Source organism: Cricetulus griseus, chromosome 4 (assembly GCF_003668045.3).
Source record: "Cricetulus griseus strain 17A/GY chromosome 4, alternate assembly CriGri-PICRH-1.0, whole genome shotgun sequence".
Taxonomy (NCBI): Eukaryota; Metazoa; Chordata; class Mammalia; order Rodentia; family Cricetidae; genus Cricetulus; species Cricetulus griseus.
Window position 1 is genome coordinate 48141326 of NC_048597.1, and position 24234 is coordinate 48165559.

At 40.0% G+C, this 24234-nt stretch overlaps 1 protein-coding gene across 2 annotated transcripts in view; it reads right to left on the bottom strand.

Moving 5' to 3' along the window:
* Positions 1 to 890: 890 nt before the first annotated feature.
* The window catches only part of Lsamp (limbic system associated membrane protein), a 630412-nt gene continuing 607068 nt past the window's right edge, over positions 891 to 24234 (bottom strand). Inside the window, exons 7-9 of one of the 2 annotated variants that reach the window (XM_027412674.2) lie at positions 23752 to 23787; positions 7058 to 7090; positions 891 to 1046 (exon numbers count right to left, since the gene is read on the bottom strand). In XM_027412674.2, coding sequence (XP_027268475.1) covers positions 949 to 1046; positions 7058 to 7090; positions 23752 to 23787 — 167 coding nt within the window. In that variant the 3' untranslated portion in view covers positions 891 to 948. The remainder of the gene's footprint in view (positions 1047 to 7057; positions 7091 to 23751; positions 23788 to 24234) is intronic. The other variant, XM_027412676.2, reaches the window with a different exon arrangement.

Genomic DNA, 24234 nt, shown 5'->3' on the forward strand with positions numbered 1-24234 from the left:
GGTTTGAATGCGCACTGATGTTATGTGACCGCCATGAATGGGGGAGGGATTCTGCTCCTTGCCTCCCACCCAGCCATCTCCCCCAGCAACTTGTTACAGCCGCACCTCACAATTACAATGCAGGACAGTATCTACAGCACAATGAGTCTATGTACACATGGACCATTCCCTTGGCATGCTTTAGAGAGAGACACATACACGCTCACACACATGTACACCTACGTGAGAGCGAGAGACTTGAGCACACACGCGCACAGTGAGGAAAATGAAAATGGCACTTCCTAGCATTTGCGGCGTGACTAGTGTTCTGGGTTGCTGGGGCCAAGAGAGATGGGGGGGGGGCGGTTAGAGAAAAAGGGAATATTTGGAATGAATGTGGTGGGAAAGGGGATGTTCTCAAAAGTTAGTGAGATGGTGGAAGCAGGGGAGCCTGACAAAGGCTCTACATAGGTCTCCTCTGATAGTCCAAAATGGCTACACATCAGCTCAAATGAAAAACAGAATAAAAAGATTATGGAAATATAAACACCAAAGGCAAGACCCTCTTTTTTTTCCCCACAGATGAAAATGGATGAAGGAAGGATAAAATGTGTGGGGGGGAGTTAACATCCATCTGGTACTTCTCATTTGTAGTCTCAAATGGTAGTCTCATTTGTACAACATCAGACGTCTTTAGCATTACGGAGTCTTGACACAGCAGTCATTTGCTTAGAAGATAGAACACATATTCTGGTAGAGGTTTCCCCACCCTAAATTATACTCAAATTTTTATTGATGGATCTTAAAATTGTTTTCAGTGTTGTATTTTCTTCGTTTGTATATTCCCCCTTCATTTATAAACACACAAACTTGTGAAATAATAGTCTCCCCCCATTTTGCACTCTCTCTCTCTGTATCTGTGTGACGCATTTTTGTGTGTTTTGTGATTATTTTTAAATTTTTATTCTATTAACATTTGCTGAGAAGGCAGAGCAGGGATGCTGCCAGCAGCCACAGTGGTACGGCCAGACTGATAGATCCATTGATTCCTCTCACCGACCCGGGTCCTAAGGAACAAAAGAGAGAGAGAGAGAGAGACAGGATAAGCACCTTCTGTCAGGTCCACTTGACAGCTGAATAAAGCTGGCATCAGAGGCTAGGCATGGCCAGGTACTGATGTCCAGCTGCCCATACTCGTAATGGCTCTGTCTTCTAAGTCCCATCCTCTCTGAGGTACAAGTATATAAAGGTGTCTAGTGCATTTTGAATATGAAACAGCTCCTGCTTGAGAAGCTGCTAAGGTGGCTGTCATGACTCGGTTGAGCCACCTTCCTCCCCCATGCTCTCTGCATGATTACTGTGAAGCCAATACTGATTAACATTCTAAGCATGGGTGTGGATCTTCCAGGAGCCCAATACAAGCTCTCCCTGCAGACCCATGGCATCAATCTCAGATGGATCAGGCGTCTTCTTTTTCATAGGGAAGAGGCAGGATTGTTTTTTTTTTTTCTTCTTTAACTCTGAGGCAACTATTACAAAGTAGTGTTTATGGATGAATGGTACCTTAGCAAGATAAAACAAACAAACAAACAAAACATGCCCTAAATCTTTACAAAGAAACAGAGTTCATCCATCCCAAAATGAAAGCAAAGACAAGAAAACCAACCAAACTGGTGAGGCTTGGCTTCAAACCTGGGGTGACTGAGAAAGATCTGACATGGAACCAATCCTGAAATGACATTCTGGGTCACTCTCATGGCCAGTGGGAACAGAAGGTGGGAAATATGGGTTTGGGTCTGAGGGGATAGTGGGGTGAGAGGAGAAGGATGAAGGTCTGTGTGGGGATGGTATGAGTAGGCAGAAGTTGTAGGTCTGGTTAGAGCTCATCACACACACTTGTAGTTACATTTCCTCCTGTGTAGCTGTGACCATATTTCATTGAGAGACAAAATAAAAAAAGAATTTTTTTCTCACTGAAGAGACTTTGGTTTTAAGGCTATATACCTAGATGATGTTCAAAACAGAAACTGATATGACTAAAATTATGGGTCACTTTGAAAATTTATGGGCATATATACAGGGTCTGTGTGAATAAATGTGCATGTGTGTTTGAAACTGATGGTATGCTTCTTCAAGGGAAGCATCTTCTGGTAGGTGATTTTTCACCAAACTGCTGAAAATATATCAGATATCAGGGTATAGAACACGGGAACATGCTGAATTCAAGAATGGATTCCCTAGCTATGCTCTATATAACAACAAAAACAATAATAAAAATAAAACAAAACCAACAAAGAGCTATTCAAGACCACAATGTATTGTGATGTATGTTTTGTAAATAAAACTATAAATATAGGTGCACAACTCTATGCTTAATATAACCCCCCCAAACCCAAACAAAACAAACAAACAAAAAAAACAAACAAACCCTGCTTTCCAGTGAAATATCTAAGGAATAGAGAAATTACTTCCACAGTACACATTTCCATGGCTCATCAGGAGGGAGGGCTGCACATTTAACCTTGGTGTCTAACTCTAGAGTCTTTGTCACCACCACATGGTGAATTTCAACAGTGAAAAACAGCAGTGAGTGTCTTGGTCAAATGCTTGCTTGGTGAGTGAAACTCATACTGGTTAAAATAATGGTTAGTCTACACACACACACACACACACACACACACACACACACACACACACCATGAAGATGCAAACAGCATCAGAGAGAGAGAGAGAGAGAGAGAGAGAGAGAGAGAGAGAGAGAGAGAGAGAGAGCACAAGCTAGCCTGATAAGATATTTTGGCTACAGCACCACAGAATATCACGTAATATGACAATAGGGGCATATGCAAACTTGAAACCTTTCGATTATGAAGAATGAGCTTTGTCTGGTTAAAGCTATGGAAACAGAATAAAAAAGTTAAATATCCACCAACTCTAGTTAAACAACTCATTCTGTGATTTCCTGAGTGTCTATGGTGTCATATTAATAAGAGGCGTTCTGACCACCTCCAGGTTCAGCCTCATGAGGGTTGAGGTTCGAAGCACCTGTAGTGATTGTTTACCAGCCTCTGGTGTCTAGGCATCCTGAGACTTCATGCACTGTCTGCTCTGACCTCCTCCTGTCCTCCACCAGGATTTCTGGGTGTTTGGAACTATCAGCCTCCCAGGCTCCTTCCCTGGTAGTAAGCTTTCTTCTCCTCTCTTGTTAGTGTCTCCATGTTAGGCATATGCACTTCCTGGCACATTTGTCTGTATTCCTGTACCAGCAAGTCTTTCAGAATAAAGAAAAGCTATACAAAAATGGAGGTCTTATATGCCAAAATGATTTCTGTTTTGCTCTAGGGATAATGTGAAATGGATCCTCAAAAACAAAAAGCACAATTTTCCTTTTTCTCTAGTCTCATTTTTAGTGCCAGGACAGGCTATATTGTCTTTCTGACATCTTAGAAATGAGTAGTGTCTATTGACAGCTAAGAAAACTGGTCTTATCTTTTTATCAAATGGTGGGAAATATTTAAGACAGCAAGTGTTCTATTATAGAGAAGCATAATATATACTCTGAGTAAGCTAGACAAACATGTTAAAGTCAACTTTCTTGTTAATGCATTTGCATGCCTAGCTACGTGTTATCTAAATCTATCCATACATACACACACACACACACACACACACACACACACACACACACACACACAGGGAAGTTTACATGCTGTATAGATACTTATGCATACATGTATGATATATGCATATATTACTGGTCCTTTGAAATGCATACTTTCACATGCTGTTCTATGTTGTAATAGGAATCTGCACTATGAATGTCAATACTTTTTCCACTGTACTCCTGGTAGTCTTATTACACAACTGAAATGCATTGCATACATCTGGTTAAGATGCCTTTGCCTCTATCAATTATTATTTATTAAGTTCTCTCATGAAGCTATTTAATGGGCTTATGTGGCTTACTCTTGTCATAATTGATTTTTGAGAGTAAATAAACAGAATTGAGGGAGACTGTAAATGGGTAACAGTTGGGGAATTATCACAAGTTAGGTATGCAATTATAGATGCATATGACTACATAGGAGACTACTCCAGGTAATGTCTAGTTCAGGGAAGAATAATCCATAAAATCATTAATTATGTTTTAGTTCATGGTTATGAAATTCTGCTTATTTGTTGATATGCAAATGACAATTTTCAGTTCCAGCACCAGATGGCCATACTCAATAAGTGCTTTCATATACCGACAGATATAATGAAAGCACAAGTTTGAAAACATAGCTTAGCCATACGAATAGATAGGCAACTTGGAATTCAAAGGCTTTTTTGCATGGTTTTCATACCATAGGCAACAATCACACCATGATTTTTAACCATTTTTCTATATGGTATTTGTGTCACTTGGTAAATATTCAGTATAGTATTCACAAGGCAGAAATTTTGCTTTGAAAAATAAATGTATTACCAGTCCAAATCAAAGATATTTATGAATTGGCTTAGACTTAAAGAAAAACAAACATATATATCTATTATCTATCTATCTATCTATCTATCTATCTATCTATCTATCATTGTGTGTGTGTGTATGTGTCTCTGTGTGTGTATGCCTAGTTGCATGCCATGGCAGCCAATTCTCCCTTTGGCCCATGTGGCTCCCAGGGACCATAAACAGGTCCTTGAGCAGTAAGTGACTTTACCTACCAAGCCACTGAGCCTGTACTGACTAGGGGCTTTTAAGGTTTACTAGTAAAAGGCAAAATTCAGTTGCAGCAAAATAATAAATCACAAGTCACCATTCTCAAGGTTGTCACTCAGGTGAACTTGAGACTGTATCAAGGTAAATACCACAGTGCACCTTGTCGTGACCATGTTTATAAAAGGACAGAACCTGTAATTAACTGCAAAGTTTATTAGATATCCTGAAATTGAAGAAAATTTTGGCAAGTTTCTATCTGTTGTAGGAGCCTGAGCTCATCATTTTTCCTTTTAGTAAATCTCATGGAGCAGGCAAAGTATTTTCTTCAAACACCTATTTTGGAGATGCCTTTTAATTCACAGGGCAGTGGTTTTCTTTTGTTTTTCCATTGTGACTGAATTTATTCAAAGTCATCTTTAACCACATCAGCAGCTATCCCTGGATGTCAATTTCAGGCAGTAGGATTGGAGTCAGTCTTAGTTTGTGTTTGAATTATAAAAAAAGAGAAAATTACTTTTGGAATTGTTGAAGGCTGGTAGAATGACTAAAGTAAAGCAAAAATCTAAACAATTTATGAAAAAATGCTGAAAAAATGGAGGTCAATAATCTGTAGAATCTCCAAAACAGAAGTTCTGTGTGATCTTCAAGGGCTGGACAAAGCACTGGTGGCCTGGGAAGCCATGGCAAAGGCAAGTGCAATAACATTGTCTCTGGTGCCACCTGCTGTCCATCTGCTGCTACTACAGATTCCTCAGCATTGTTTGAATTGGGGATTGAAGCCTATAATCCACAGCAATGGAGGGGATGAGAAGAGAGATAGGTTTGGTTTTGAATACCATACCTTACATGCAGGCTCTTCCTGCATTTACTCTCTGTCTTTACCCCTTAGGAAGTGAGATTTTGGTCAGCTGAAGGTGTCTTTCTCCTCAAAGCAGGTGTGAAGACACACAACTGTAGCCCAGTACTTGGGAAGAGGAGGCAAAAGGGCAAGGAGTTTATGACCAGCTTGGTTCACACCAGTTTAAGGCCAGCCTGGAATACGAGACCCTGACTCAAAAAATCTTTTTAAAAAAACAAACAAAAGAAAAGCCAAAGTAAAACAAATCCAAACCAGAAAACAGTATCAGGTACTTTCACAAACCATTTATGAAAAACTTAGTTACCACTTAAGGTTACACTGATACTTTATCATGATGACATTTAAAGAAGAAAAAACTATACCTTATTCATCACCCACATCAAAGTACTGAATTTTCATTTGTGCCACTGGGCAAATTATTGGATAATTTGTAATCATATTGGGAAGAGCAAAAGGGCTAAAGAAGCTATTAATATTTTATGCTTTATTGCTTCAAAGAGTCCTGTCTTAGGAGTATGTTCTTGGCTACCTCTTATCTGCTAGATGGTGATGACCTGCAAGGACAGGCCACCAGCAGGGCATGGATCTAAGCAACCATAAAACCTCTCTGGCTTTTGGGTGCTGGAAGACATAAGTCCCCAAAGAGTATGTTACTATTGGTGATGATCATGGTTGCTCATTCCTTTTGTGACTTAGAAAGAAAGCTATTTTCATAATCCACAACCAACAGTCAAGTTGATTACCACCAGGACCTGAAAGAAGGTGACATCTGGCCCCACCACTTTATGGTTCGTCTGGGGATGCAAAATGTGAGGTTGCCTTTTGTATATAGAAGGTAGACAAGTCAGAAGTAGTTGCTTGCATTTTTTAGGGTCCATTTGATGAAGCTTTGACAGGCTTGCCCTGTCCTTGTAAAGACAAGTACGTAGACTGTGTGTCATGTGGCTGATGGGAGTACATGGAAACCAAGAAATAGCAATTTTTTAGGGAGTTGGAAGCCCAGGTAAGCTGCAGCTAGTGAGGCTTCAAAGAGTGAAGAGAATTGAGGCAGCGTGGAAATGTTAACTTCATCCACACTTCATCTCACCAGTTGCTGCTTAGCTGTTCTGTCTGAAGTATGTGTCAGAGCCCAGCAATGTATTTGCTTGAATAGTCAACAAGCAATTGTAAAATTCTGAGAGCTCTGTCACAGGCTAATGATCATTCTACAAAATGAGTTCTGTGGGATTAACCATGGACACTTAAGACAAAGCACATAAGGGATGGGAGAGGGGACAGGAGAGAGCAGGGTAACTTGCTTCATCTCAGACATTTAAAGTAAGTGACTACCATAAGCACTACAGAAGCCATGGGTCAGATGGATGGTTCTTTGTTAATAAGACAGTTCACAATCTGTTGCCAACTGTGTTATTGAAATTTCTTATTACAAATCATGACACTAAATCAAACTCAAGTGCATAAGAATACAATGTATTGCTGTGGACTAATGTCTAGAAAGTATTTATAAACAGAAGCCATACCTTTTTGCTTGATGTGCACGGTGGTGCCAATTTCTAAAAAAGAAACATTTAGCAAAACAAAACAAATAAAAACCTTTGTCAGCTGAGAACAAGCATGAGGGTAGTTTGTCATTCTCCACTAAAGGAGAGTGAGAGAAAGGGGGCAGGCAATAGGAGGAATGGCTGATAGAGACTGAGTGATAGGCAAGTGGAAAGAAACCTTTCTTAGACTAAATGAGCAATTAGTAGTCACAAAAAGTGATGCTACATGCTGTGCGTATAGACAAGTACAAGGACTCCAGCATGGAGTGTAAATTTCGTCTTGACTGCACCTTATGCAACCATAGAATGTGTCTGATCCCCAGCCCTTCCCTGCCATTTTGGCCTCATTCACATTAATTGAACCTTATCTAAATCACTCCTTATCTAACAGGCAAGTCCACTCCAAACTCAAGCTTCACAGGTTGCTGTGTCATCTACTACAACTGTTCTCTTAGATGTCTCCACTGTTGGCTTAGTAGCTCCAGTCACATTGCTGTTGAAAACTCACCAACACAAGTGATGCTGTCCCATAACTTTCCCAAAACCAGTGCTCATTCCTTTACTGGGCATCAGTATAAGCAGCACTTAGTCCCTCCTGGCATGGTGTGATGTAACACATTTACTCACTGGCTTACAGTTTGCCTCCTCACTAAAATGCACCCCCCCACCACTGCCAGGGCATCCATAGTGCAAGACTCACTGAACATTGAGTCTAGCATTAGAGATGTGGAAAGTTTCAGCAGACCCCTGTTGCATGTATCAATAAATGCCAATGTTGAACGACATTGGGTTTGTTAAATATCTGAATTTCTTTTTAAGTGTCTTTACCAAATAACTCAAATGACTCTTCTTTGGAGTAAGCAAGTATAATTTCTATTGGGTACCATTTTCTATTTCAGGACCAACTAAATGATTGATTAGCTAGGGAAGCCCACACTGGCTATGAGGTTCAGACATTTTTTTTTTCCCTCTGTGACCATCAGGACCTAGACCTGCATCCCTGAGTAACACAAGCTAGCAGAGAATGTAAAAATGTCTGATGCCTTAAGCCACACAGAGCTTTCTGCACAGAACATCTGTCATCTTATAGCCCTGCTTCCAATTTATTCTCAGGTTTCGTGGCCTCTACGTAAAGACTCAGTTCATAGCTTGATGTCTGTGGCTCTCCTTGCCACCCCTGCCTGTCTAATCTCATAAACATCCATCACATCACAGGCTTTTCTTTATGCTCCCTGGACCACACTTCCTCCCCCAGGGTACTATGGTATCTGTAGTAGAGTCTCCATTACCTTTCTAAAAGAGATTGTCACTTCCAGAGAGGAGCCATTCTTGGTCTCTTGGAGGGCATCCATCTTGTTATTTCCTACCACACTAGTCTCTGTCTTAATTTCCAAAGTGTCTGTCTAATGCTTTGATTAATGTCTACCATCCTCCCTGGACTCCGAGTTCATGAAGTCTAGGGCTGTGTCTCTTACTACTTGATACTGTAGACAGGCACATAGCAATCACTCACAATGTACAATATTCCAAAGAAGAAGATCTAGAATCATTGAAACATGAGACAAACAAATGTGTGTCCAAAATGTTTCTGACCCAGAAAAACAGGGAATCCAATTTAGTACACAAGGCTCAGCTCTTTAAAACCAGCCCTGCAAAATCGCCAAGGTTCAGGACAACCTACTAATCTCCTTCCATGCATGTGGTGATACATTGTTTATGATCTGATAAAACTTGACAAAAGATCAGAATGGAAAACTAGCCACAGCCATAGAAGCTCGGCAGTGGTAGCACACACCTTTAATGCCAGGACTCAGGAGACAGAGGCAAACGGATCTCTGTGAGTTCAAGGTCATCCTGGGGTATATGAGAGTGAATCAGTCTAAAAGAGACACAGAACTCATGCCTTTCATCCCAGAACTAGAGAGAATAAGGAACTCAGTGCAGTATCAGAGAGAAGTCTGAGATTTGGTGAGGAACAGTGCAGTCTGGAGATGCAATCTGAGGTTCGTTGGATCATCCCTGCAATCTGAGCTTTGGTACAGGTGAGAGCTCTCTGGTGGCTTGGCTGCTTTGCTTTTCTTTTCTTCAGCTTCGACTCCAATGTCTGTCTCTGGGTTTATATTATTTGTACTACACTTGCAAATTTTTCATCTGTCTACCCAAAGTATTCACAAGGAGAAGCTTTCAAACACTATAACATTTTCTGGCATCATTATGACAGTTACAAAGAAGAGCTTGATTATCCCAGTGCCTGAAGGTTATAAATGATTGACCATGGCTCATCTCAAGCCAAGCTAATGGCAATCATCATGTCCCTAAGTTTGTAGGTAAGATGGTTTCCCTGAACTGGTAAGTTCCAGAGGGAAAGGCTTGGAATGTTTTCTTGTGATGGCTGGTGCTGTTCACAGTGTACTTCTGAGGATTCCCAGAGACACCAGTGCCTCTCTGACCCTTTTAGATGTGAAGAACACTACCTGTAGACAGTCCAGTTGACAAATGCATCATACTGTAAGTTTGTATAGAAACATGGAGTAGATTTCTTCCTAGGACCCAGCTGCTGATGCCAATCAGCCAGTAGGTCCCTTGAGGGGACCATCTTCAAGGGAAGACTTGTGGGCTTCCCTTTTCTTTTTCCTTTTAAATCTGTTCCACAGGCTTTGAGGGAAGAAGTCTAATCAGATGTTCAGGGAAGGCAGGAGGGACAGTGACTCTCCTTAAGCTTGGAAATGTATTTTAACCTTTCAATGCCCCAGTTGTACCTTTTGTACAGGAGTTCAATGAACCTGGCATGCACCAATTTGTTCCCTGGATTAGATCATTGCTTATTGTGCTTTCCTTGCACCCAGCACACAATTGAATAACAGTGGTTGTTACCATTTTATTGTGAAATCCTTCTCAGGAGGATTATCGATGCCAATTTTGTAGTGAAAGATACCCTGATAAAAAAGTCATGAAAGTGTTTGTGTTAACAGTATGATGGGCCAAACTTTAGGGAATCCCAGCACATGCAAAACAAATAGGCAGGGGATAATTAGGCAACATATTCTTTAGGATGCAATTGGCTATATGCTCACAGGAACCAGCCACTGAGACAGGCCTGGGTGAGAAGCTATGTGTTCTGAATGAGTGTGCTAGGAGAATAATGCCCCCCTTCTTCAATGAGAGTTTCAAGAACTATATAGAAACACTATCAAAAACGTTATTAAGCAACTACGCAAAAACACTTGAATGCGTAAACAGTAGTGCTTGAAGTGCTTTTAAAAGACAAACTAAATGTCCAGTTATATTTTAGACAAGCCTTCCTGTTCAGTTAATAAGTTGATTTCTTTGTGAAATAGTAAAGATCTATAAACTAACTTCTAACTTTCTCTGTGAAAATGGGTTACACTCATGATTTTTGTCAACTATTTCCTACTCATCCTCTTCGGAAACAGATCAGTCTCTTTCTGAGGAAGAGAATTGGATGGTTTTGAGCTTATTTGAAAACTTGGTTATGTGCTGCCATCTTGTGGTCCCAGCAGGACATGTTCCTTGGTGCGGTCGGAAGGCATCATTTCTGTCCACCGGGTGGCAGCAGTGAGAGAAATTCCCTACTGTTGGCGCTCCTGTGAAAAGTACTCTTTAAAAGAGGCGTCCCTCTTTTAAATTATTACAGATACATTTTTAATCTGCTCCACAATGCCTGGAAATCATCCTTGTCACTTGTGAAATGTGCTCTTATGTCTTGACCAAAGCTGCGTTACCAGGGACACAGTACCTGGAAGGATTCCCTGAACACACACTCACGAGAATATAAGCACAGCCTCTGACTTTTATGTCTTTCGTGAAAATTTCTCCCTACAGATTGATCTTGCTTCAGAAAATATGCTAAACAAGCGATCATGAAGGTGCAAATTAGAAGTATGAGCGTCTACATACATCTGCAGTAAGGCAACGGACAAAACTTGAGGGGATTCTAGTACAGAGTGTTCTAGACATTCTCAGTGTTGTCAAATGTTGACTTTTTAACCCCTGAGGAGGTGGCAGAAGGAAAAGAATTTAACACTAAGAAAGGCGAGTGCTTGGAAAATTTTGTTTCTGCTTATTAGGCTCATCTGTGTTTTGACTTTCTGATTCTTTTTAAGTAGCTACCTTAGAAAAACTTTGCACCATCCAAAACACCAAAGAGCCTCTCTCTCGGCATGGACAAAAGTCCTCTTATTTACCATGTCTTCAAGGGACTATTTCTCAAGCACCAAGTTAAATATGCGGACATGTTTGCCAAACATCTCCCACCCCCTCCCACATCAGGGCACGAATGAGTTAGTGAATGACTTGCTTAAGACTGCAGGGACCAGCTCAGCTAAAGATCTAGCAAGGAGAGAAATAGTGTCAGAACCACAGTGCCTCAAACCCTAAGCAAGGGCATCACTGGAGTTCAGAGTTCAGTCATTTCTAGAGCCGCATCAAGAGGTCTGCTCATTTACTCTCATACCCTGCACTGTAGAAAACGTTCTACACCAAGCTTTAGCTTTAAAAAACAAAAAACCAAACCAAAACAAAACAAAAAAACCCTCATGTTTCATGAGCTGACGCCCATCAAAATAGAAAACGTATGTCAGAGGTCCGAAAATTTATTCTTAATTCTATCTCTGGGATTTCACTTCTCTTCCTCTGAATTCTTTCTTCTCCTCTGTCCTTTCTCCATCCCCTCATGTCTTCTCCTAAAGTGAGAACTTTAAAATATTTCTCTAACTTGTGGTAGTTAGAGAACTTTCTTGTCATCTTAGGGAACTTTTGTACTTTATCAAATATAGAAAATATTGTCATTTGTGCTTCTTTTGAGTTCCATGGTGGGGCTGGGGGTGCCGTGCAGCGGCGATACCGCAAAACCTTAAGGATCAGAAGCAGCTTTGTGTAGTTTGGCTCTTGACCACAGCCTCTGCCCTACAGGTCACCAGCATCTATTCACCCCCAATTACATGGAGAGGTCCTGGGGCAGTATCGGTTGACACTGTTTGTACAGTTGTTGCAATTCCAGGGCATTTATTTGAACATAAGTATCTCATTTATTACCCGATGCAGGCATATTTGGATAAGAGCATAATCAGTCCTTATCTATGACATAACACCATCTGTGAGGCTATTGTTCTGCCGTGTTTGCTAAAGGTTTGAAAGTAACACATTGGTAGCTGACTTCATATACTTAGTGACATATCTTTTTTTCTGGGTGAGAGTTAATAATTTTCTGGGTAGAGTGCCCACGATGGATAGGAAGTTTGTGTTTCAGTTACTTGAAAATTATAGGTAAGAGATGGGGTTTAAATCACTAAGATGGTCAACGAAAACAGAAGAGGCAGGGGTGGTCAGAGAGTGGAGGGCATGGAGGTTGGGTTGGGGAGTGGGGGCAGGGGGTTGGGAGGGTGACTCCAACCATTACTCTCCTTCCCTTGCTGACACTGAGGTCTCAGAGCATAACATTTGCAAGGTTCCTCTGTAGAAACTGGTGGGGTTTTGTTCTCTGACATTTTCTGTGTGCTGAGGTTTTGAAAAATAAAACCTTTATTATTATAGTGGCTTAAAAGAGGGACATTTTTATTAATTCAGTTTTGAAAGCCACACTTTGGAAGTTATTAGTTTCTTCCTCATGGGCTTCTCCGCTCTACTCAGAGGCTTTAGGGATTAGCAGCTCCTACCTCCAAGTATGATTATTTCTCCTTTTGTCAAAGAAAAAGATAGGCCCTGTGATTCCTGTTTGTATTGCCAGAGCTTTTGATTTCTTCCATATATGATATTCAATTTGTATAAATCTTAGTGCCTAATATTTCTAGAATATTGGTTTTCAGGAATCATTCCAGGTCTAGGCAAGACAGAAAAAGGCAAATCATAAAATGACTTGAACCTCAACCTCGAAGTTCTTCCATCACTATTGTTGTTCATTTACGTTATTGCAGAGCTGGGATCCACCCCAGGGTCTCACACAGATCAGACAAGTGCCAACTACTGAGCTCCATTCTCAGTCTGAGGTTGTGTAGGGTCCAGGTTACAAGAGAACTGCTGTTTCTGTGACCAAGAACCAATATTGAAACAGCTGAGAAGTCCTACCATGTCATCAACATTGAGAAAGGGAGTCAGCATCACTTAGCTAGACTCTGGTTAAAATGGAATCCCCAACCTCCTTTTGACTACCTCACAGGGCTTGCTCTGTATCATTGAAGGTCCGCAGAAAAGGACTGCACAGGGCTAGAGACAGGGATAATGATGCAAGCTTACAAAAATATTGAAATCTTAGACATAATGAATGAATGAATAAATGTGGACTAAAAATAATATTGACAAAATTTGTTATATAATTACATGGACAAGTGCCTTCAAGCCCTGTTTCATCGCCTCAGTTGGCTCATCAAGCCTCCACAAACCAAAGGTTCTATGATGAAGAGAATGCAAGAAGACATTTAAAAAATGGGATGATATTATGAATTTATTTTCCTTTTTAAAATATAGAAGAAATCAGTCTTCAGAAGGGAAAATACCAATACTTCAGGATATAGGGAGAAAGCAGGTGTTCTTTAACTTGAATGAGATCCCCTGAGAGTCCTGGAGATAACACAGGGGTTGGTAAAGAAAACTTTCTTTTTAGATTGAGGGATTATGATAAATAATAATCTCAAGTACTTGGGGTGCTTTGGTGATTGTATATGTATATCTATGTAACCATCACCTAAAACAACATATGGAGTGTATTCTTTTTCCCATAAAGTTACCCCTTTGGTGTGAATTTGAGAGGAGCAAGTTTTAATTTCTACTATTTGAAGTGTTCTTGGACTTCATATCATTATAAACATGCTAAATGTTAAAAATTAAATCTAGGAAAAATTTAGAAAGCATTTGTTTTCTGATTCCTTGACTTCTGGTTGGCAATATTCTAAGGTGACTGCACCCCTTCCCTAAACAAGTTTAGTTGGTGGGTATTGTACAATGAGGCAAAAGAGAAGCCAGCTTGGCTGATGTCTAATTTTTCTAAGGACGGTGGCTTCCCACTGTGAAGTGGGAGAGCAATAGAAGAGGCTTATATAGAACTAGGGACACTTCAGACCATAAGCATGATATACTGATGACTCTTCCCATGAAGGATCTGACTGCTACAGGCTCTGCCCTGTGCATTGTCACTTAAGCACTCAGTATGAACCGAGGGCTTCATTAAGTCTCTTACATCAAGGTTGCTGTTTTTTAAATCCTAAGGGTTCTTTATTCACCCTGCTAGGTTTAATTTTTAATAATCAATGATCCAAAGTGTTCCAGAATGCCCACAGGCTTAAGTTTAATAAAGGGTTCTCCAAGGTCTGTAATGTAGAAATGTACGTCTAAGACCAGATACTCAAAAAGCAAGCATACTTGACACAGTGAGAGGCTCTTGGCCAGGCAGGTAGTTCTGGCTTTAAAGAGGCAACAAGTGATTCTTTCCTTGTCCCTAGAATGTTCCAAATTGCACCTGTGGGTACCACCTTGGTCCTTAGCCTCCTGCTGTAAGAGAGGTCAGTTAATTGCTCTATAACCACCCAGCCCAAAGCCACTTTAATTCTGATTCTATTTAGTTGTTAAAGCAGAAAATAGATTCTAACATCTTTGTTTAAAGTACACATATTCTGTATATTTTAATGATTTTTGCCCTTCATCTATTTGAATTGCTAAAGACAGGATTAAATGTAAAGGTTTGGATATATCTCTAGAGGTTTTTTCTTTTTCTTTTTTTCCTAACCTCTTTCTGGTCTTACTCCCTGCTTTCTATTACCAAGGTCTAACTTGTGAATTCCATAATCATTTAAACATACATTTTAGATTCAAAATCCTGAGGGATTCAAGGCAAGCTTTAATCCATGTAATGTGAGTTTTTATTTTGTATGTTTAAAAATCAAAAACATTCGAATGCCATGAAACGAATAAATAACTGGCCTGGGGAATTTGAATGCAGAGAGAGTAAGTGAATCTGTGAGATTTCCTAGGGTTTAAAAGCACCTGAAAATAAGAAGATAAGGGATTTTAAAATGTTGGTGTGCTCTGAGTTCCCCCTGTGTCTGCCTCTATGCAGTTAAACGTCACAGTATAAGCCTTGGTAACGAAGATACGCCTTTGGCTCTTCTTGGTGACTTTCTTCCTTGATCTCCAGGAAACCTTAGTCACAAGGTTTCTGTGTCTACAACCCCTTCTGCATACATTTCTACAACTGACCCCAAGTATAGTATCCATCCAAGCTGTTCCTAAACTTCCTAAAGTCAGGGCTGTTTCCTTGCAAACTGACCAGATGCAACTAAAACCAGAACCTACCACAAGCTCTATTAGAAGGCTATAACTTTCCTCTGGAAGTTCACCTGGCAAACAGACTCAGTATACCCCAGACAATCAATGTTGGACAGTGCTGCCCCCATAGAGCACACCACTTCCACGCTTGCCTGGACATTCAGTCCAAAGTGATGTGTCTTATAATGAAGAACACATGTGTACTGTTTCTTTTGTAGTGCCTCCCTTCCTCCTTCCTCCTTCCTTCCTTTCCTCCATCTTTCCCTCTTTTCCTCCCTCTCTTTCTCCTTCCCTCCTCTTGTCTTCTCTGTTTGCCAAATACAAAAGAATACTTAGGGGAAATGCCCTGATTTTCTAGATGCTAGGAATCAAATGGGCTTTATATTGAATACCTGTCAGTGAGCCTCTTTATGGATCCAAGACTTTTGTGTGTGCTGGGTTACTGTGCTCCTCAAATGCCTCTCCCCCTTTCTGCCATCCAGCATCCCTTTCCCCAGGAAAGCATCTTTGACCTTTTGACCTGAAGTACCCTGTTCTGTTTTTCTCAGCACCTTGCAGGTACTCGAACATGGCATTTAACATAGCTGACATGGTTGCTTCGTCACCTACACCACAGACTTTTCTATGCAGTCTGCAAAACCAGTCTTGCTCTACACACTGACCCCCAAAGGCCCAGCTCAGAACACATTCTAGGATAACATTTCTTTGAGTTAATCAATGATGTTTTCATAATAATGTTCATGGCCAAATTAAGTTAGTTTGAGCCAAAAATGAGTTTTGATTGACAGTTATCAAGGAATGCTTTTTCTTGTTTTTGTAGTGAGTAGGTAGCTTAAGGAAGAGAAAACACGAACTCTAAAAGAAACACTACAAAGCAAAAGCCAGAGCAAGTGGGGAGCAATGAGAAGTCCACAACTGGGGAGTCAGAATGGGAGCTTTGAGCCTCCAGGGAATCATTATCTCTTTTCCAGATGCTCCTGGAAGCATCCAGTGGCAAACTTACCTGTGTTCTGGAACTCTGGGGGAGATAATTTGAAAGTTCCCCAAGTTACAGGAGCTTGTGAATCAACAACAAAGTGCAAGTTATTGCTTAGTGTCTGCTTTCCAAACATTCCCTGCTTCTGAGTAATGAGAAAGCAAACCACACATGTAATTTAAAAAAAAATCATTGTCCAGTGGTCAAACAAGTTTCAACATAGAACGTGGCTGGGAACAATTGGGGTGGTGTGAGCTAGAACTTATGGGACAGCTAGAATGAACAGTCTAGGTACTGCTCTCTTCAGCTCCCTTTAGTAGCCCTGCTTCCCTGCTCCACGCAACTGAGAGGATGCTGTGCCTGAAGCAGTGTTCTCTTGGGCAGTGGCAGAAGTCATGCTGGAAATGCAAGGTCTCTAAGGTGGGCAGATAAGAAAGATACTTTCCTATGAATTGTGTAAAGATGTATCGATGGTGCCGTGAAGGTGTCAAGTGTACATACATGTCACAGACATGTGGGGTGTGTTTTCTTCTAGTGTTAGCGAAAAGCAGAGCAGTGTAGCACACTATGGCAGGCTTGCCTCCCCAGTGTCCAATTAGAAAACATGATAAATGCTTGCAAAGTCTCTCCTCCCCCTGATTCGTGGTAGATATAAGCTGACAATTCTCGGCGGAGTCCCAGTGAGGAGTGGGCAGACTTCCCTCATACATCTGGCACATAGGAACACCTTAAATTGGAATTCCATTCTCATTATTTCATGCTGTGTTCTGACTTGGCATGTGTGTTTCCTCACAGCAGTGTGCAAGGGGAGAAGTAAGGTGCGTGCTGTACCTTTCCTTTCCCCCATCAAAGTGCTCGTTTAATTTAATACCTGCAAATAATTTAGGATGATGAAAGAGCGTCATGAGGACAGAGGGACTGTGTAAGGAAGTTGTTACTAAGGTTAATTTGTATCCTGCCTCTTTGGAAATTGCTGTTTCCTTCAGATAGATTCTACAGGGTTTCTCTGGTGCCTGCATGACAGTGACCAGTGTCTAGAAGTGATTGCTATTACTCTCAAAACTTCTATTTTTGTTTTGTTTGAAGGGAGTCCAGGAGAATATGTGTATGTGAATATAAGATGAACCCGAACAAAATGTAGAGAAAAAGAAAATTGAGAAATACATATACGAGAATAAGAATAGCAGGTGATAGAGGAAGAGGGAACCAAGAAACAGATGGAAAATAAGGTTTATATTCAGGAGGAGACTATGGTATGGCATTTTACAAGGTCTGGGAACATACTGATGCCTTGGTATTTGGAGGAATATGTAATATATCCTGTAGAGGGCTGCCGAAGATTAAACCAAAGCCCCATCACATGCTAGGCAAGTGCTCTATCAGGGAGCCACTTGCTCATTCCCCCGCCTCACCTCTTAGTCCTTTCTTTAAGGACTCCAACTCCTTACTGTGCAATGCCTCTCACAGAACTTTCATCTTGAATAGCATGTAGGGAACACTAAGGCAAGCCCTGCTGGGGTACAACCTGAAGACCAGAGGAGCCCATGTCTGCCTTTTCTGTCCATGCAGGACCCCAGTTTTCCTACCCTGTGTATGCCAACATTCTCCACTGCAAATCTCATTGAGCTCTTCGTAGGCAGCTTTGTTCCTTTTAATTAAAAAGACGAGACTGCCAATTACTTAAACTTAATCCCCAAATGTAATTGTTACTTTGAAAGATTCTTTTTCCATAAAGCTCATACAAGAGTAATATTTCTATCAAATTAAAATTTAGAGGAAGCTTGGAGTTTCAAAAAAAATATTCGTTTTCAAATCCCAGCTGGCTCTGGAAATCAAAATAGCACAGCAAGGCATAAGCAAAGAGGGGAGACCAGGGAAGACTGACAGGAGTCTGCAGATCTAGACTAAAGGAATAAGGAAAGATGAGAGAGAAAGTCCTAGTACCTAGAATTTCCCTGCCTGGAAATTCATGCTATAGGGCTTTTAGCCGCTTAGCTTGAAGCTCAGTGTAAACTCAGATGGGAATAACACTACAAAGTTGCTGTTGGACATTTCAGTAATATGGTGGCTAAATTTAAAATTGATTCCTGTTCACAGATTTGAACAAGAAGAATGGTTTGGGAAAGAAATCAAGCGAAGAGTAGAAAGGTGGGGAGAGGTAAGGCATGGACAGGGAGTAAGACCTCACCTGTTAGAGTCGGGTCTCAATCATTCCGTGTCATTCAGTGACTAACTGACAGCACATGAATTAATGGTATGGCTGCAATAGTCACTCACAAGAGAGGAAGATCAATGGGAAGACTGTTGCTTCCTATCTGGAGGAGCCAGAGAGGAACATGTACAGATTCATTGTTTCCTTGTGTGTTAAAAACAGTATTCAGTGGTAGTTCTGTGAGTTTGTTAGGTCATGGCTACATACATCTTCTCAGAAGAAATAAGACCCTTATTTCAGTCAGCCAATAGGAAGAAAGAGGTGTGTTTCAAAACTTAAAACTCCCCAGACATGATGCATATCTTTGACTGGGACAAATGGTAGATTATTGGCTACCATTTGGCTTATTGACTTTGGAATACCATGATATTGTAGTATGCGTGATGGCTATCATTGAGAAGTGAGTGTGCCACACAACAGAGAAGGGTGGTATTTTGAGGCTCCTCTTCAAGATGTTTATTCTGGTATGAGTAAAAAATAATAAGACAAAATCTTTTTCTTTTTCACTTGGCCTTGAGATAGTTTTATTTTTAAACTTCTTAGCAGGGTGGGCATGTAAAACATGCTTAGGAGTCAAAACAACTATAAGGAAACCACACACAAGTCACATCTATCTAATTCTCCTGTCCACATGACATGAACATACCTCTCAGGACAGTGCTTTTGAAAAACCACAGGAAGAGTGTGCAACTGAATATGATTATTTGAAATGCAATATGCTTTTTTTCTAGTGTTCTTCTTCATATAGTATTTAAAATATCACTTTGAGCTTGTAGGCATGAAAAATACAATTTCTTTCCCATTTCACAGTTGGAAAAACTGAATTACAGAGAACAATGCTAGTAATTACCCATAATTAATAGAGGTGTGTATGCAAATCAGTCTGAATAAGTGTGTGAAATTAGATGTAGTGATGCCAGACATTCCTGTTTCTGTGTTGTTAAATACTTTCATGTAAATCTCTGTGTTAGTCAGGCATACAAATATGACTTTCCAAAAATGTATGGATAATAAAGTGACTATTATGTATGTATGTGTTATAGTATGAATAACAAATTAGATGAATCATTGCAACTTGTTAGATAGGTGCATATCTAATGAGCATTATGGATGCATACATTATGTTGGTTAGTAATGAGTTATATAGATTTGTGCAGGGCCTAGGTTTAGCATGAGGCAAATTGAATTTGGGAATACTTTGGTCATTAAAATGTGTGGGAAGAAATAAGTATTAATTTCTTTTGATTCTGGGGATTGATTAAGATAGTGCATATAAAAGACCTTAGAATGAATTGGTAAATGAGAAACACACTAAGTATGTTGAGTATTATTCTTCTTCTTCATATTAACAGTGTTGTAACAGATGAACCTGTTAGATTTAGGAGTGGACAGGGGCATCTTCTCCTTGATTTCCAGCATGATATATTCAGAAAATAATTGAAAATATGAGGGGTATCCAGCCATCTCTGCAGCACTGGATAGATTCAGGGATTTTTCCTTCCATTTTCCCTTCTATTCTCTTGGAGTCTGATTTAAAAAATTCATTCCTTGAAAAGTCAGGTAGGGTCAAGGGTATCTCTTTCTATACTTTAGGTAGGGTCTGGCTATTTGGATGCCAAATTTGCCCATAAGGACACCAGTCTCCTTTGAGAAAAAGACAAAGCAGGGCGTCTTGAAATTTATGTAAACCTGGTTTGTTTGCAGGTTGGATTATACATTTTGTAAAAAACTTTAATTTGGGGGAGTTTGTTTTGTTTTCAGAGTGCGGTTTGAGATAGCTGTATTAATCATGCAAACCCAGCCATGTGCAATATGTTTTTATCAATGGAAAAACAGGGACTGAATGGTAAGCAGCTGTGAGCAAGCCCAGTGCAAGGCCTGAACCAGAAAGATAATCTCAACATTTCCCAGATCTACTTGCCACACGGGGTTAGTGATTGGAAAGGCTGTTCACTTGGGGTACATAATCAGATGGGAGACAAACAAGTGAGACACATTCATTCGTTCCCGTCCTTTAAAAATTACAGTAATAATATAGGTGGCAATTGGAGAACGGCGGGCTGATAAAGCCCGGAGAGCCACATGCTCAAGGGGCATTTTCCTCAGAAACCACAAAGACAAAACAACGGTGGTTGTCCTTGTCCTCCCTTCTTCCATTTGATTGTAACTTTCTAATGCTGTGTTCCTTGCCTCAAACTGAACCCATCTTCCTTCTCAGTGTGAGGGCATCTTCCAATAAGAAGAAAGGTTACACACAAGTTGGCTGAAGGGAGACACCACCACTGCCCAGGTTCACAGAAACCACTGGAAATGGCTCTAGCCAAACAGAGTGAGAAAATTACCTCAGAAATTTAGAACTGGCACTTCAGTGGATTTTTTCTGCAGTGAATCTATGCTATTCAGGACTAATTTCAGAATGAATAAATCTCAATTAAAATTAATGGGAAAATCTAGCTATCAGAAACAAATCAAGGAAGGAACCACTTATTTTCCATATGTATTATTAATTAAGAATTAATATCCCAATTTATATATATATATATATATATATATATATATATATATATATATATATATGAATTAGGGAGCAGGGAAGCACCCTCCTTTCTTTTCTTTTTTTGGGTGGGGGGTTGAGACAGGGTTTCTTTGTAGCTTTGGAGGCTGTCCTGCAACTAGTTCTTGTAGACCAGGCTGGTCTTGAATTTACAGGGATCTGCCTGCCTCTGTGTCCCGAGTGCTGGGATTAAAGATGTGTGCCACCACCACCCAGTAAACCCAGCTTTTCTTATTTTGTTTCATGTTTGGCCTAGAGGTAAGGACACTGGAAAATCTCTAATTGGCCACAAGGAATATATATTACCCTTTGATGTCATCCCAGCATTGTGGTGTCACTGCAGACATGGCAGTGTGTTCCCACATGACCTGAGGGTCACTGGTATTTGGGGACAAGGGATGCTGACAGGGGTAACCCTCTAATGTGAGGCACTAAGGAAGATTCCATTGCTATGAGAAGTGTTTCTGCTGGGTTATGGTTAGGGGATGAAGTTTTCTTTTCTATTGAAGGAGGACAGACAGCAAGAGACCCTTGGGGTTTTCAAATCATCTTAAAGAAATCAATTGTTCTAACATCCTTCAGGTCATTTGCCTCAAACAACAAACACAAGACATAGTTAACATCTGGGGGTAGAAGTTAAATTTCCAAACAGATGGTGACCAATATAATAGTTAATTAAATAAGGAAGTCATACACAATAGTGGTGACCACAGTAAGGCATGCTTTTATAAGTATTTGAATATGGAATTGTCACTCTAAACGCTTAGACATTCTGTGGCTGTCTTCCATCCCCCTCCCCCAAGGCAAAGTGATTTCACATGGGAGGCCCTCTTAATTGGAAATAGAAGGAAAAAGTGATTGGGTCCCTAGGAAGTTAGTGTCCTTGGGAGGCATAGAGGACTTAAGAAAGATAACAGGAACTTCTCCAGTGACCTCTCACACCAACTAACCCACGACTCCATGAACAGCTTTTCAATCCCTGCTAGCAGAAGCTCAACATATTAGTAGAAGATGAACTATATCTTCTAAAAACTAAGAAATCTAACTACAGTCTACATACAACGCAAAATCAAATGAGGGTCATTCTCCAATCAACAATTCAGTGTGTGGGAAGCAATGTCCCACAAAATTCAACAAGGTCAGTCCCTGGGTGAGACTGCTCTTCAGCATTCGGCAGCTGTCCTTCATGAACAGTGCCTGGCATCACTTTATTCAGCCACAATGCATGATCAGATAAATATTTGAGTTTGTGGCTACACAGACACTCAGAGGCATTCTGATACTGTGTAAAGCTCATCTTGGACAGGGCATGACCTCTTTACAAATGTGATCCACGGGGGCAGATGTGTGTGTTTCCTTATCAAGATATGTTTGCAAGATGCCAACATGATAAAATGGTGTCAATCTCTGTGGCAACACTAGAAGCTAAATGTCTTAAAATAATTGTGGCATGTCAGGAATTCAAGATGGAATGTTTTCCACAAATGCTACACTTCATGTCAAGTCTGAAAACCAGGCACACTTTAACAGTTTTATTTTTAGTGGCCAGGGTAAGGAACAGATTTCATTAATACTTTAGGGAAGTTATTTTATTCAACAGAGTTCTAAGTTTTATACTAAAATGGTCTAGACTGCTCTTAAAATTTATTAAGCTGTCTTGTCAGCCCTAGAAACCTTTTACTACTCATTGCAAATACAATTAATGTAAGTTTGCATATATGTGAATGCATACATATGCAAAACATTGCATTATTGACACTCGGAAGATCTTCTGCTCTGAACTGCAGGTCAGACAAGTTAATGAAACATGATCCATTTTCAAATTTATGAAACAGCAGTTTTCTTCCTATAATTCTGAGCACATTTTCCTTATAGTGTGTGTGATAATCTTATTTAATTGGATTTATTTTTTTTCCACATTAGGCCCCTCATGGCCTAGTTTCCATTTTTTTTTCCTCAAGTCTTTGAGTGTTATTTGTGAATCACTTTTCTGGATTTAATTTCAATGGTAGGTTGGTTTCATTTCAATTTTTTTATTATTTTAATTTTATTTACCAATTTGCCTTTAAATACCTTAAGCTAGAAAGTTGTGCTTGTGACTTTCATCTAAATGTGATGTAGGAGCCAAAATTTAATTTGGACCCATAGAAATATAGAGTGACTGTTTTATAAATTGTTATTTGTGTTTTCTAAAGCATGTATGTTTAAAAGGTAAGATACACAAGTTGGCCAAGAGGTTAGGAAAAGCAGTGTTTATGTAATTGTTTAGTGTTTAATCTTTAGGAAAATACATTTCACAAGCAACACTATAGGTTCAGACCCTATAAACATTTGTGTTTGCAATGGCCAGGGAGATCATTAATAGGCAATTTTGTGGGAGAGAGGGCTACAGGACACAGGCAGCTGTGTTCCCAATATGGGAGCTCTTAGAGATCTATAATAAATATAGATTGATAATACATTATGCCCTGCCTATGTAACTGACAGACGTAAAGGTACTCTCAACAGATTGTCTTATTTTTTGGTGTTTATGAAAAAGTAACTTCTATTAAATGCGAATTTTGAGAATGTGGTTTCTGCTTTTGTGTGTTTTACAAATTATATGTTGGAGAATGACCCAGGAACAGAACTATGGTGACAAAAATCATACTGACCTTGAATGGGGTGGGGGACTGTGGGTAAGACACGCTCTAAAGGGGAAAAATGGTAAACATCATGGAGTGTTTAAATACACACATATTCTCAAGGTTAATTACTCAAACAATTGCAGAACAGGAATTTCCAAGCCAATAGAATCTTATCTCCCATGTAATGTTGATTTGTTCTTCCTGCTAAATATCAAAGACAAATATCAATGAAATTATAAATATAAAACCTGCTCTCTCTCTCTCTCTCTCTCTCTCTCTCTCTCTCTCTCTCTCTCTCTTGCAAGAGTAGAGAGCTAATATCAATGGTAACCTTCCATAGAGTCCTCTTCTCCAATAGAAAACTCAATACCGAGATGTTGAGATGTCGTCTTTTTTAGAGAGAGTGAGTAGAAGAGATTATAGAAATTATGAAATCTTTCTTAGTCCTGGTTCTTGCCTCTAGCTCATGATGGAAGGAACTATGGCAGCTATCACCCTTTTCCTCTCTCT